General features: G+C 40.7%; 4 protein-coding genes across 7 annotated transcripts; all 4 read left to right on the top strand.

Annotated features, from left to right (window-relative positions):
• Positions 1–17: 17 nt before the first annotated feature.
• On the top strand, positions 18–4,103 carry LOC104812433 (factor of DNA methylation 1). Its single transcript, XM_010539578.2, has 8 exons — positions 18–118; positions 709–1,621; positions 1,832–2,013; positions 2,132–2,221; positions 2,337–2,624; positions 2,855–3,067; positions 3,327–3,559; positions 3,853–4,103. The coding sequence occupies exons 2-7, from the start codon at positions 724–726 to the stop codon at positions 3,555–3,557; spliced, it is 1,902 nt and encodes a 633-aa protein (XP_010537880.1). The 5' UTR covers positions 18–118; positions 709–723; the 3' UTR covers positions 3,558–3,559; positions 3,853–4,103.
• Positions 4,104–4,393: 290 nt separating this feature from the next.
• On the top strand, positions 4,394–5,889 carry LOC104812432 (probable CCR4-associated factor 1 homolog 7). Its single transcript, XM_010539577.1, has 2 exons — positions 4,394–4,525; positions 4,796–5,889. The coding sequence occupies exon 2, from the start codon at positions 4,922–4,924 to the stop codon at positions 5,753–5,755; it is 834 nt and encodes a 277-aa protein (XP_010537879.1). The 5' UTR covers positions 4,394–4,525; positions 4,796–4,921; the 3' UTR covers positions 5,756–5,889.
• Positions 5,890–6,041: 152 nt separating this feature from the next.
• On the top strand, positions 6,042–7,797 carry LOC104812430 (40S ribosomal protein S12-1-like). The gene is made up of 5 exons (XM_010539576.2): positions 6,042–6,088; positions 6,226–6,276; positions 6,851–7,145; positions 7,298–7,363; positions 7,492–7,797. The coding sequence occupies exons 2-5, from the start codon at positions 6,269–6,271 to the stop codon at positions 7,549–7,551; spliced, it is 429 nt and encodes a 142-aa protein (XP_010537878.1). The 5' UTR covers positions 6,042–6,088; positions 6,226–6,268; the 3' UTR covers positions 7,552–7,797.
• Positions 7,798–8,587: 790 nt separating this feature from the next.
• On the top strand, positions 8,588–13,510 carry LOC104812429. 4 transcript variants are annotated; one of them, XM_010539572.2, is made up of 14 exons: positions 8,588–8,908; positions 9,313–9,516; positions 9,627–9,808; positions 10,027–10,153; positions 10,236–10,433; positions 10,527–10,577; positions 10,660–11,496; positions 11,577–11,684; positions 11,793–11,866; positions 12,017–12,068; positions 12,149–12,235; positions 12,340–12,389; positions 12,574–12,636; positions 12,723–13,510. In XM_010539572.2, the coding sequence occupies exons 1-14, from the start codon at positions 8,801–8,803 to the stop codon at positions 13,255–13,257; spliced, it is 2,676 nt and encodes an 891-aa protein (XP_010537874.1). In that variant the 5' UTR covers positions 8,588–8,800; the 3' UTR covers positions 13,258–13,510. The 4 variants fall into 4 exon arrangements, with proteins under 4 accessions (XP_010537874.1, XP_010537876.1, XP_010537875.1 ...); XM_010539574.2 differs by having other exon boundaries at positions 8,589–8,908; positions 11,586–11,684; XM_010539573.2 differs by having other exon boundaries at positions 8,589–8,908; positions 12,343–12,389.
• The last annotated feature ends 160 nt before the right edge of the window (positions 13,511–13,670 follow it).

Below are 13,670 nucleotides of genomic sequence, written 5' to 3'. Positions count from 1 at the left end.
CCCCCCCCCCCCCCCCCCCGACGATCAGAAGTCAGAACAATAAACCACCACATCCTCTGAAAACCCTAGCTTCTTCGCCTTCTCCAGAATTTCCCGTCAAGTTCCCTCTGATTTCCAGGTTTGAAACATGGCTGTGAACGCCTCTCTCTCTCTCTCTCTCTCTCTCTCTCTGTATACACACACGCACACATACACACTACTTAGATATGTGATTGTCGGTGTGTATGGTTCTTTCACTGGAAATGATAATGCATGTCTATTATTATACTTGTACCTTCGGTTTTATATGCTATCTACAAATTGAGTGTTGCATGAGTGCATATCCGTTATCAGACTGTACTTAATTTCGTGTAAGTTCTGCTTGGAACCATTACATTCTTCCATTTGATAATGCATGTTATCAATCCCTATGGGAACCATTTGAAGTTCTTTGGATTTAGCCTACCAATCGTATGTGTATGCTGATCTTGCTTGTACCTACAGTTTTCTCCACAGACTGAGCGTTTCATGAGTGCTAATGTACATAATTTCTGCTTGGCATTAGGACATTGTTGATATCGAAGTCAAACTTTCTGTGGTTATAGAATGCTGAGACTAGTTTTTCGTTTACTGGTACCATGAAGGCATGAATTAATTTTGTCGATTGCTTATGTTAATTCTTGTGAGGTAGACTTTCCGTCTCAAGAGATTCCTAAACTGTGTTTCCAGGTCAGCTGAGCTAAGATGGATACCGATTCTGATGTCGAGTCAGAGATTAGCGAGTCAGAGATTGATGAGTACTCTGAGAAGCCATATAAACTTCTACAGAGTGGGAAATTCAAAGTTAAGGTGAATGGAACTCTGCGATGCCCGTTTTGTTCGGGCAAGAAAAAGCAAGATTACAAGTACAAGGAGTTGTTTGCTCATGCTTCTGGTGTTGCCAGAGGATCTGCCAACAGAAGTGCAAAGCAAAAGGCTAATCATCTTGCTTTGGCAAACTACCTGGAGAAAGATCTAGCTGGTGATGCGGAACGTCTTCCATGCCCTCCAGTTCCTCTGTCTAAGCAATTAGAGCCAAAACCGGGTGATATTTACGTCTGGCCATGGATGGGGATAGTTGTCAACCCAGTAAATAGATCAGATGATAAGGAGTCTTTGCTTGACTCAGGATATTGGTTGAAGAGGCTTTCTAAGTTCACGCCTCTTGGGGTGGAATCCTTCTGGAATGAACAGGATTCTGAAGTTGATGTTATTGTGAAGTTCAATAGAGACTGGAACGGGTTTGTAAATGCCACAGAGTTTGAAAAGGAGTTTGAAACTGAGCGATGCGGCAAAAAGGATTTGGCCGTGAAGAGAGGGGATTTTGGTTCCAAGGGCTATGGGTGGGTTGCACGTGCAGATGATTACAAATCTTCTGGGCCCATAGGGGAATACCTTTCAAAGGAGGGAAAGCTGAGCACAATTTCTGATATCGTCGAGGAAGCACTGCAGGATAGAAACAGTGTACTGGAAAGTCTAACAACTAAAATTGCCTTGACAAATGAGGATCTCAACAAACTCCAGTACAAATATGATGTGGAGGCAATGTCACTAAGTCGGGTGCTCCAAGAGAAAGACAATCTGCATGGAATTTTTTTGATAGGTTTGCAACAAGTTTCTGTTTTCTTTGTGCATTGGAAATATAGGCATGATTCATCAATCTCTCATGTGAAGTAGTTTTGTCCATGTAGGAACTTGAGCTTTTAGAAACTTTTAATGGGGATGAATAAAACATCTTAGCTCCTTTAACGTTTACAACCCAAAATCATTAGGTCTATGTGTTAAGTTTTTTCATTTTTGTTCTCCCTTTCAGAAAGAAAGAAGATGCAGAAGATCTCACGTGACAATATCCAGAGAATCCTCGCAGAAAAGGAGAGGTTGAGCGATGAGCTGGAGGAGAAAATGAGGAAGCTCAAGGGCTGGAGCAGAGAGCTGGAGAAAAAAGAAGCTCTAACTGAAATTGAGAGGAAGAAACTCGAAGAAGACAAGAAGAAGGCAATATTTTGTAGTCCTTTGAAACTTTAATCTACTAGCAATGATCTATATGTGCATATGTCTGTATATGCGTATTTTAGGTTCCTAACGGTATTTATGTCTTGTTTTGTTGTGGCAGAGCGATATAATGAACTGCTCGCTTCAGTTAGCTTCCCAGGAGCAGAAGAGGGCTGACGAGAATGTTTTGAGACTTGTAAATGAACATAAGGTGTGTTATATATTTCACAGCTCGAATCAGATTCTTGCATATGTGGATGGAGTTCTAGAAAACAAGTTCCTTTATCTGTGTTTAATCTTGGAATTCTTTTCTTTTTAAATTCCAGAGGCAAAAAGAAGAGGCCCTGAAAAAAATTCTTGAGCTTGAGAAGCAGCTAGACACCAAGCAGAAACTTGAGATGGAGATTCAAGAGCTGAAAGGGAAATTACAAGTCATGAAGCATCTTGAGGATCAAGATGATGAAGCAGTGAAACAGAAAATGAAAGAAATGAATGAAGAATTGGAGGAAAAAAAATCTGAGCTAGAAGACATGGAGCTCATGAATACACACCTCATGACTAAAGAACGTCAAAGTAATGACGAGATACAAGTTGCGAGGAAAGCATTGATAGCGGTATATATCTTCTTCTTGCATGCTCTAACTACAGTCAATCAACTGCCAGTTGAACTCAATGACACTTGCAGATTCTTACCATTACATTTTGTCTATTAATTACCATACTGATTGTGGCAACCATGTCGTTGAATCTTAGCTGCAAGTGTTTAGTCTTTTTGCTTGTGTCCGTACTCAATAAGGGGCTCTCCATGTGAATAGAGTCATTTAATTTCTTCTCTTTCATACAGGGTTTGCCAGAATTGTTGGGTAACGGTACAAATATCGGGGTAAAGAGAATGGGAGAGATTGACGACAAGCCCTTCCAAGTCGTGTGCAAACAGAGGTTCCCTCCTGAAGAAGCTGTGATACAGGCTGCCACGCTTTGCTCACAATGGCAGGAAAACCTCAAAGATCCAGCATGGCATCCGTTTAAAATCACCACTTATGGGGGAAAAGCCACGGTTCGTTTTTCTCCCAATGTTCCACCACTTGCATTATTTCCCCGTGTCTCTGCCACATTCTGTACTGTCATTAGCTTGCTGAGTTGGCATCCTGCAGGTGCATTCTTCGAGAGCAGTTTGATCGGAAAAAAAAAATTAGATTCTGTTTAACATATTATTGTTGATTAGAAACCTGTAACAGAGTAATAGAAGAAGAGGATAAACAATGCAGGAGGTACATTTCTGAATCGGTAGTATGGATGATGGTGTGTCAATGCAGGAGGTGGCAGATGAAGAAGACGAGAAGCTCAAGAAGCTTAAAGAGGAATGGGGAGAAGAGGTACAGAATGCAGTTAAGACGGCACTTGAGGAGCTTAACGAGTATAATGGAAGCGGAAGGTATGTTGTACCAGAGCTTTGGAATTTCAAAGAAGGACGAAAAGCGACGTTAAAGGAAGTGATTGCATACATCGCGAACAGCATCAAAAATCTTAAGAGGAAGAGAAATTGAGGGTACGCTTTTCGTTCTCCATTAGTTGATCCATCTGCATCATATGGACATACTTTGATGGTAGGAATGGATATAGTTCATCTCAACCAATAGGATGGTAGGAATGATCCATTTCATGATTTGTGCTTCCGGATTTCGCTCAACTTGCCAGATTGACACCCATGGATGATGAAATAGTCGGACAAATAATAATCCAACACAATTTCGGATACATACATACATATATATATATGGTGTGAAGTATGATCTGAAGTTTATCACCATCATATCATAGCCTGGTGTTTCTCTGATGCAGGGTTTGGATGGATAAAGAAGAAGAAAAGAGGACGGATTTCTGTCCTAAGATATGCCTGAACTAGGCATTGTGTTTACTCTTAGACTCTATGTTTTGTATATTCTGATCAGATGTAGTGGGAGGGCATTTGTATCCTTCACTAACATGAATCTTACTCATTATCCTATGTATCTAATTTATGGATGTTTTTGTCCAGTCTTTGCAGTTGTATGATAATTATCGTTGTTATGCTTAGAATATATTCAACTACATATGATATGTGCACCATTTTTTTGGGGATTTTTTTTAGAAAAATATTATGGTTTATAATTTGTGGGTTTGGTATGCTGACATAATTTTTATTTACTTTTGCATATTTCTATTTCTACTTAGTAGCACTATCTTAAAATTAAAATGATTCTCTTATAAGAGAAAATGTGAGCCCTATAAATAATTGGGGGTGAAAAGGAAACTCGAAATTTTGTGGGAAACGGAACGGAAACAAATTCAACCAAAGAAAGATTCAAGAAAATTTTAATTTTAAAAAACGGGGGGCTAAAAAGAGGTGAAAAAAAAATCCATTTCTTAACGTCCTCTTCTTCCCCGCCACGACCTTCAATAAACCACCACATCCCCTGAAAACCCTAGCCTCGCCTTCTCCAGAACTTTCCATCTCCTTCGCTCTGATCCCCAGGTTCGTATCATCGCCACGAACGCCTTTGTCTCTCCCTAACTCTCTCTCTCTCTCTCTCTATATATATATGTATATATACACGTACGTAGATATGTGATTGTCGATGTGTATGATTCTTCACGCGTGTGAATATGTGCTTGAGCACGCGGGATTTGATATGTGTTTATGATCGGTTTCGTCGAATCGAGTGTGAGATAAGGGATTTCCATGCGATTTATGATTCGGATTTGGTGATTGTGGTGTTGATCATTGGTGTTGGATTATCCGCAGATAAGCAGAAACCGGATCGGGTATTGAATTAGATCCGTTCTAGGGTGTCGATTTCTTCCGTCTTCATCGTCATCCAGATGCTGGTGAACTTTGTAGCCCGAAACATTTTCGACCATCGGCAGAGTGATGTCGCTTCTTCCGAAGGACGACTCGGTCCAGATTTGTGAGGTCTGGAACGACAATCTGGAAGAGGAGTTCGCTCTGATTCGACAAATCGTAGATGATTTCCCGTACGTCTCCATGGACACGGAGTTCCCGGGAATAGTCTGCAGATCGGTAGGGATCTTCAAGACAAGCAATGATTACCATTACGAGACCTTGAAGTTGAACGTGAACATGTTGAAGCTGATTCAAATCGGACTCACCTTTTCCGACGAGAATGGCAACCTCCCGACCTGTGGAACGGACAAGCACTGCATCTGGCAGTTCAATTTACGGGAATTCGATCCCAACTCCGACATCTACTCCCAAGATTCCATCGAGCTTCTTCGCCAGTCAGGCATCGATTTCACAAAGAACAACGAGAATGGCATCGACTCTGGGAGATTCGCCGAGCTCTTGATATCATCAGGGTTAGTACTCAACGAGGACATCCAATGGGTGACATTCCACAGTGGGTACGATTTCGGGTTGCTGAAGCTCCTGACAAATCGGAATCTGCCCGAGATGCAATCAGGATTCTTCAAGCTGATCAACATGTATTTCCCGATTCTTTACGACATCAAACACCTGATGAGGTTCTGCAACAGCCTCCACGGCGGACTGAACAAGCTCGCCGAGCTTCTGGAGGTAGAACGTGTCGGGGTCTGTCACCAAGCTGGTTCAGATAGTTTGCTCACTCTACGTTCTTACAGGAAGCTGAAGGAGAACTTCTTCATTGGTTGTCTGAAGAAGTATTCTGGGGTTTTGTACGGCTTAGGAGTTGATAATGGACATTTTGCTCACTCAAATCAAATTTGAAAAAAAAAATAGAGGAATCTTTCTTTAGAGCCTCTACATAATTGAATGAAATTAATGAATTGAAAGAAAGAAATATATGATTGATTGATCACAAGCAAGCTTCAAAGTTTGAAATCTGTTCTTCTGCCTGCTAATCTTGTTCTGAATTTACATAATTGAATGGAATAGGGAATTTTGCCAAAGTAAAAAACTACATAACTCCTAAAATTAATTTAAAAAAAGGAAAAGAAAATGACCTAAAAGCCCCCCTTCTAGGGTTTAAGGTCCCTCTATAAAATCGCCGCTTCGTCTCTAATTTTATCTCTTGTTCGCTGCAGCTACCAAGCCGACGAGGTGAGTCTTGTCTAATCGTAGTATCTCTTTCGCCTCTCCCAACTTGCTTGTTTCGCGCGGTTTCGATCTGGTTTTGGTATCCGTATGATTTTGATTTAGAAGCATCTTCCTGCGTCTGATCTGCTTCTTCTTTACAGAGAGGGAGAGAGAATTCTGATCTTCAAAGGTCTTTCGAAGAGAATGTCTGGGTATGTGTATTTCGTATTGTAGCCCCTTTGTTTCTTGTTCCCTTGTCAGTCTACTGATTTGTTTATTTTATGGTTTGTCCGATAAGTTGTGCTTCTTTCCTGTGTTATCTGCGTGCAAAGAATTTACCTGCTTTGTCATGTTGTTGTTCAATGATATTGTTTCGTAGGGTTTTAATTTTTATCAATGGGTTCGGTTGAACTTCCAAGCTTTGGGCCCTGATTCTTGTTCATATATCCTCGCACAAACTCTACCTTGTATCATGTGTCATACTTCTCTTTGATGATTGAGGTTTTTATGTTCGGCGAAGATCCGTATTTTGATTCGGTTCATTCATATTGTTGATTTTACTAATATTGGTGATTGCACTATGTTTTTTAATGCTTGATGATTCCTGTGTGCTCATCTTCCAAAATTAAGTTTTGTGTATCTACAGCACCCCACCAGGTGGGGACTCGAACTGGATTGGTCCTTTATATCTACAATGTGGAGATCTGCCCTAATATTACCTTGAACAATGTCAATGTGGATATTTTAGTTGCGTTTCTCTGAGAATGTATAGTTTTGGTTGTGCAGTGATGAGGCTGCTCCCGCTGTTACCCCAGTTGCTGAGGCAGCTGCCATCCCTGAGGACATGGACCTCATGACTGCATTGGAGCTGACCCTTAGGAAGGCACGTGCTCATGGTGGTCTGACCCGTGGTCTTCATGAATGCGCCAAGCTCATCGAGAAGCGTGTCGCTCAGCTGTGTGTGTTGGCTGAAAGCTGTGACCAGCCCGACTATGTCAAGCTGGTCAAAGCTCTTTGTGCTGACCATAACATTAACTTGCTCACTGTTCCAGATGCCAAGACCCTTGGTGAATGGGCTGGTGTAAGTCCTTTATTTCAGATTTCTGTTTAGTAAATATGGATTACCCTTGTCATATGGTGATGTGTTTGGGTGGTTCTTATACTCATCTCTTCTCCCCTTGGAAGTGACCAAATTTTTTATGTGGGGTTATGTTTTTGTAACTGTGTCTGCAGCTCTGCAAGATTGATTCTGAGGGCAAAGCCAGGAAAGTTGTTGGATGCTCCTGTGTTGTGGTAAAGGTACGATCTTTACACTCCTAACCGCCTTTCTCATGGGATAATGTCTTGTTTTTTTTTTTCAATGTGAGGATCTCCTGTTCTTTGTGCCATTTCAAAGCCGAATTTTACTTTGGCTAATCGTCTTTCAGGACTATGGTGAGGAGACAACTGCCCTCAACGTAGTGAGGAAGCACCTAGAGTCTCACTAAATCAGGGAGGAAGCATTCCATGTCGAATTCGGATAATGGTTATATGACAATGGAGATGCTTTTTTCTTGGTTGTGGCCCTTTATCTTCCTCTTGTTTACTTGGTTTCAATCTTTGATCCGTAGTGGACGTTTCTGAGATTTTGTCTGGAACCAGATTTTTTGTGTTAATGCTACTCTTTCCTCAAGACCCATCAGACAGCCTTTTTTTTGTTCCTAAAGTTGAATGCTTTGTTTGCTCGTCTTAAAGCTGAAATCTTTGCCAATTCGTATAATTTTGTTTTACTCAAAGGTTGAGACGTCCATTTAGGAGCTGTTCTCGCACGTGCAAGGCTATAAAATGGCAGAAAATCTGGTAAAGTGTTTTTGGAAGTCATAGATTTTCCCACGTTTTAGCAAACGTTTATCGAAGTTTTTGGGATGATACACTTGTTTACGTAACAGTCAGGCCATTGAAATCCCAACATCGAGATTCCAAACACGAATGGACCTGGCGATGATGATGATGTGGTTCACAATGGTGAAACTCCATGTTTTTGTTTACATTGAGGTCTCCACTTACATTTGTTTAGAGGGTAACAAAAAAATCTTTCAACTTTTTTTTTTGGTAAAAAAAAAATCTTGTAACTTTTCGCGGAAAGATTGTATTTTTCAGTGTAGTAGATTAAAAACTAAACGATTTTTTTCTTTTTGGACCAGTGGAAATTCAAATTATAAATAATTCTTTGATAATTCATGTTGCACGGTTGTGAAAATAAGGGTTAGTTGATTATGGAAACAAAATAATGGTTTTAAGAATTTCCATACTAGAATTACCATATCATCCAATGCCATAAATTATCTACATAGAGCTAAAACGACCTACCGGTTTGTTTTAATTAGATATTTTTTTAATAAAATTTTAATTTTTAAGATATTTAATAGAAAATCACAACTTTTTTAATTATCTTATACAAAGTTATAATTTTTTTGTTACAAAATAAAATAATAATTTATTGAATTTTTGTTTGGACATCGTCTGTTGATAATTTTTGTTTTTCTTCGGCATTTCCATGTGAATTGTTTGCATGCTTAACACCTCGCTAAAACCCCAGAAAAGCGGAAAGCTCTCGCCTTTCTTGCCATTGACCACGAGATTACGAGTGCGCGATTCTTCCTAAAACGCTGTCTTGCCAATAGGTTCCTGTGAAACCGCAGTCCGACGATGTTGTCTTGTTTTCTAGGGTTTTGCAGCTGAGATTCCGTGAGAAAAATGGGTTCTTTTGGTGCGGAGAGCGAACTTGCTCAGACACTCGTCGAGGCTGGGAATAGCCTTCTCAACCCTCCGCCTTCAACCGATGGGCTTCTCACTCTCCTCGATGTATTGATTCTCTCCCCGACAGTCCCTTTTGATTTCTGTTCTTCATTTCAGACTAATGGGTTTTGTTGCTTCGCCATCTTATAACTTTTGGTGAAATTTCTTGTTGGGGTGTTTAACAATATGGGATTAGGGTTCGTTTCTCTCTGTAATTTTGGCGTTTTCTGCTTTTGGATGAGTGTTTGGTAAAAATTGTCGTCTATGGGATGGGTTGTATCACTGTTAGGTAATGGATTTGTAGTTCCTAGTTTCCCTCTAGGTTTTTCTGGGACATTGTGAGGCGTTGAATTTGTTTATCTGGTAAAGTTGGTAGATTTCAGGATTTTAGCAAGCTTGGTTATGTGGGAATGTGATTCTTTCTGTTGCTTTGTTGTTAAACCATTTGAGCTCTGTGCATCTCTTTGTAGGAAATTGAGAGTTTGCTCTCAAATGTCGAGCAAGACCCTCCAATCTCTATGCAAGATGCCTTACTTCCTTCAATGAAGGCTTTGATTTCTGTTGACCTCTTGAGACACCCTGACCCTGATGTCAGGGTTTCAGTTGTGTCGTGTTTAACCGAAATCACAAGGATAACTGCTCCAGAGGCCCCTTACGATGATGACCAAATGAAGGTAAAACATCCAAGCCTGTGATTAACACTACGACTCTGTTTTCGTACCTTTACAGGCTCTCTCTAGATGTGCCCTTATGCATTATTCTGGTTTGACTCTTTGGTTTGCAGGAGATCTTTAAGCTGACGGTAGAAGCTTTTGGAAAGTTGGCTGATGTGTCCTGTCGCGCTTACAAGAAAGCAGAATTGATACTCGATACCGTTTCAAAGGTCAGATCATGCTTGGTGATGTTGGACTTGGAGTGCGATAAGCTCATTCTAGAAATGTTTCAAGAGCTCTTGAAAATCATAAGGTACTGGCAATACCTCGTGTACAATATCTACTCAACCCTCTGATCAATATATGACTCTTTCTGTTTGTGTGTGTGGTCATATACTCGGGGATAATCCGGTCAACACTCAACAGCTCAATTTATATCTAGACACGATTTCTTTGGCTATGGGCTTAGATAATGGTATGATTTATATCATACTGAAGGGGCTAATAATTTTTCTTTTGCTCAACTACTAGCCCTGACCATCCTCAAGCAGTACTTCTGGCAATTGATATGATAATGATCACGGTAATTGATGAAAGTGAAGAAGTTTCCACAGATTTGCTCAATGTTCTCCTGGCTTGTGTCAGAAAGGAAAACAAGGTCGGGTTTCTTCTTCTTTAAACTTTATCTCCTTGCCTGCAATTGACCTGAGATCTGATTAGTTTTGGGGACCATGTTTCAGAACATTTCACCAACTTCTTGGAAGCTCGTGGAAAACGTTCTTAGTAGATGTGCTTGTAAAATTAAACCATACATCGTGGAAGCAATGAAATCCCCAGGGAACAGTTTGGATTTGTACTCTTCTGTGGTTTCGTCAATATGCCAAAGTGAATCTGGCATTGCTAAGGAACGTAAAATTGTTAATGCTAAGGAAAATGAGGTATTGGTTGATCTTCATTATGCTTTAGCTCTATGCTTTGATGTATAATTATGTCTTTGCACATGACTATGTTATGATCTCATCATGTTTCAGGCAGATGAAAAGAGATCAACAAGACAAGCGATTCCAAGTGACTCATTGGAGGTATCGTTTTGTTTGATAGCACGGTTCCACGTCTTGTCAGTGTTGCTGTTTAACCAAATCGCTCTAAAATCTGTTGATTCAGGAGACATTAAATCTGGGGCTTTCACGTAAGCGAATTCGTTCTGGAAATATTTCTAGACGTATCGATGATAGTTCCAAGCAGGCCAATGAAGTTGACAAAAGAAGTAGAGAGGTTAAACGTAGTTCTAAGAAAGTGCAGCCGAAGAGCACAGATGATGAGACTGAATCAGTGAGAACTCTGAAAAGAAAGGTAAGGAAACCCAATTCTCTACTGAATCGAGAGGAAGGCTACGACCATTCCTGGGTATCTGGAGGAAGAGGTTCAGTTAAGGCGGCTTCAAGCAAGAAACTGCGTAAAAAAGGACGAGGGGGTTCATCTCTTGGAAATCCAGATGCCAAGAATACACCTTTCGCTGAAGAAAGTACGAGTTTGCCATCTAAAGCCGGTCAAACGACTCAGTCCGTTGTTATTTCCCTCCCTTCGCCTTATGGAATTGTGAGGGGACCACGTAAACGAAGTCGGGTTAAGACAGAAGAGATAGATCAAGATAGTTCTCTCTCTTCACCCACAGCAAAGAAAGAGACATCAACCACTCAAGCTAAGAAGAAAAGTTCGCTACATGCTTCCATGAAGACCGAGCCATGTGATGAAGAATATCTGGTGATGTCAAACCATGAGAACTTCGAAAAAGCAGAAGTTGGCCGAAAGGCTGTCAAGTCAGGCAGAAAGGCTGTGCTCCAGAATTGTTTGAAGGAAAAAGCCATGAAGAAGCCACTCACAGGAGCTAAGAAGGTAAAGACCAGTGGAAAAGGATTGGTCATTCAGTCTGGTGCTAAGGAAAAGGGTAAAGAAGGCTCAACCTCTGATGGGGTTATTCCCCGATCATCTAAGAGCAAGGTACTAACAGATGATACAGAGTTTCTCTTGTCAAGCTGTACAAATTCTGAAACTTACTTGGACTTTCATCTTGATCGAAGAACCTGCAGAAGATGGTTTCTCATATTGCAACTAGACCTTCGGGAGAAGGATCTGAGGAATCTCCCAAAACCCATCCCAAGAGGAAACGGACTGCTAGAAAAGAAGTGGTATATATACTTGTTGCTCTCCTTGCTGTTTTAACTTTGTAACTCCTTCAAGACGTATTGATAGTTGCCTGTGTCCCTTACAATAACTTGTTGTTTTGGTGCTTTAAGGATGCTGAGATGTCTGGCCTTGGTGCAGAGTTGGTTGGTAAGAGAATTAAGGTCTGGTGGCCTCTAGATAAGACGTAAGTGCGTCGCCAAATATGTACAATTATCTTCCATTTCGATTGCCTGTGTTGAATTGGAAAACTTCAAACTTTGTAGACCTTTTACATTGTTTATTTTGATTTACCGATATATATATTCCGTTTCATTTATGGTTCTACACTGCACAGGTTTTATGAAGGCGTTATAAACTCTTACGATGATCAACAAAAGAAGCACCTGGTGAGATAATATCTCTGTTTTGCCATAGATTTAATTTGTTTTGGTTCTTATAATGTTGTTGCTACCGATATCTTCTGCAGGTGTTATACGCTGATGGGGAAAATGAAATGCTTAATCTGGAAGAAGAACGTTGGGAGTTCATAGAAGACAGCACTCCAGCCGAAGAGGTATGGGTTTCTACATTGCCTCCTTTTCTCTGTTTTTCTTTGTTTGTTTTCTTTCCAAACAAATATCGTCATGATGCTTGATTATATTTCCCCGAAATTATCAGCAGGATCAGGAAACCGATCTCCCGGAGGAGTCCATGACTTTATCTGGCATGTAAGTGAGACGTTCATGGTTTTCTATTACTCTAAACGAATTTTCTAGTTCTAGATCCCAACCACTAGGACGAGAATGTGTCAGCTTCTCATGATGTGAGCTTGTTCTCTTACATTTTCTTCTTGTTCTGTTGGTGTCTCTATTTGAATTCTGATGTTTGGTTTTCGCTTTGTCTGCCACACAGACTGCGAAGACAGAAAGCACATAAAAACAAAAATGGACCCACGCCCAGTTCCTCAGAAACAAGGTGTGTCCTCAAGTTCACAGGAATCTTCCCATTGCATAAAGTCAGATGTCTTGGTTCTGAATCATTGTACACATTTATGGTTGCAGATCATCAAAGAGGACACTGAAGAAAGAAGACGATGAAATGGAGTTTGAAAAACAATCGAAAAGAGTCAAGGGCAAAGCATTCAAGAAACCGGTGAGCGAACTGAAGCCTGAAATCGAAGAACCCGAAAACAGAGAAGGGAAAACTCTCAAGTCCTTGAAGGAATTGAATGCTGAACCTCACCAAGCAGAAGTGAGTGACGGTCAAAAGCCGGAGGCTCAAGAACCTACGACCAAGAGGGAAGTTAACGGGAAATCTCTGAGAGATCCGAATGAAGAGTCCATTACTGAGGAAGAAAACCCGGAATCAGTTGAAGAGCCAAATGAAGGAACAGAAACAGATGGCAAAGAACCAAATGGTGATGGGACAGAGGCTATGACTGAAGCAGAGAAACAAGAGGAAACATGCAAAAGCATGTCTGAGGATGGAAAACAAGAATCTGGTGGAGGAGGAAACGACCCGGAATGCGAGAAAAAGCAGAATGCAGAGCCAAGGGAAGTAGAAGGCGTCACCAGCTCTCATCTGAGTGACCACTGAGCTCATTGTGTGAGATGATGAATGCGTGCTTAGCGTAGTTAGGTGGTGTGGTGGTTTTAATCATGCAAGAGAGAGAGAGAGAGAAGGGTCCGTACTAGTGTGTTTGGTAATGGTTGCAGCCTTTTTCGTTAGATTGTGGGGTTCTTGTCCAGGAACTTGATGGATCTCTGTCTTGTAATGGATCTGGTTTTTAACTGGCCTCACTTTGTTTTTACTGTATTTATATGCGTTACTGTGTATGTCTTGTCTGCCATCCCTGTCTCTGTGTGTATACACTCATGTATTTGTCGGAAATACACATGCATGAATCTATTTACATGATAGAGTACACGTTTTAAACACAAACTTTGGATATGATGTTTTAGCATACACGTGTCTATTTTCAATTGGTCAATGATATCATGGCATCACAA

Source organism: Tarenaya hassleriana, unplaced genomic scaffold, assembly GCF_000463585.1.
Source record: "Tarenaya hassleriana unplaced genomic scaffold, ASM46358v1 Cleome2, whole genome shotgun sequence".
Lineage (NCBI taxonomy): Eukaryota > Viridiplantae > Streptophyta > Magnoliopsida > Brassicales > Cleomaceae > Tarenaya > Tarenaya hassleriana.
The sequence above is the reverse complement of the archived record's forward strand: the minus strand, read 5'-3'. Positions and strand labels throughout refer to the sequence as shown.

Bases quoted from the DNA above. Each gene is read 5' to 3' on its own strand.
- LOC104812433 (XM_010539578.2), top strand. From the start codon at position 724: ATGGATACCGATTCTGATGTCGAGTCAGAGATTAGCGAGTCAGAGATT. The intron at 1,622-1,831 runs GTTTGCAACAAG...TCTCCCTTTCAG, and splicing joins GCATGGAATTTTTTTGATAG to AAAGAAAGAAGATGCAGAAG. The intron at 3,068-3,326 runs GTTCGTTTTTCT...GTGTCAATGCAG, and splicing joins CTTATGGGGGAAAAGCCACG to GAGGTGGCAGATGAAGAAGA.
- LOC104812432 (XM_010539577.1), top strand. From the start codon at position 4,922: ATGTCGCTTCTTCCGAAGGACGACTCGGTCCAGATTTGTGAGGTCTGG.
- LOC104812430 (XM_010539576.2), top strand. The intron at 7,146-7,297 runs GTAAGTCCTTTA...CTGTGTCTGCAG, and splicing joins CCCTTGGTGAATGGGCTGGT to CTCTGCAAGATTGATTCTGA. The intron at 7,364-7,491 runs GTACGATCTTTA...ATCGTCTTTCAG, and splicing joins GCTCCTGTGTTGTGGTAAAG to GACTATGGTGAGGAGACAAC.
- LOC104812429 (XM_010539572.2), top strand. From the start codon at position 8,801: ATGGGTTCTTTTGGTGCGGAGAGCGAACTTGCTCAGACACTCGTCGAG. The intron at 10,434-10,526 runs GTATTGGTTGAT...ATCATGTTTCAG, and splicing joins TTAATGCTAAGGAAAATGAG to GCAGATGAAAAGAGATCAAC. The intron at 12,069-12,148 runs GTGAGATAATAT...TATCTTCTGCAG, and splicing joins ATCAACAAAAGAAGCACCTG to GTGTTATACGCTGATGGGGA.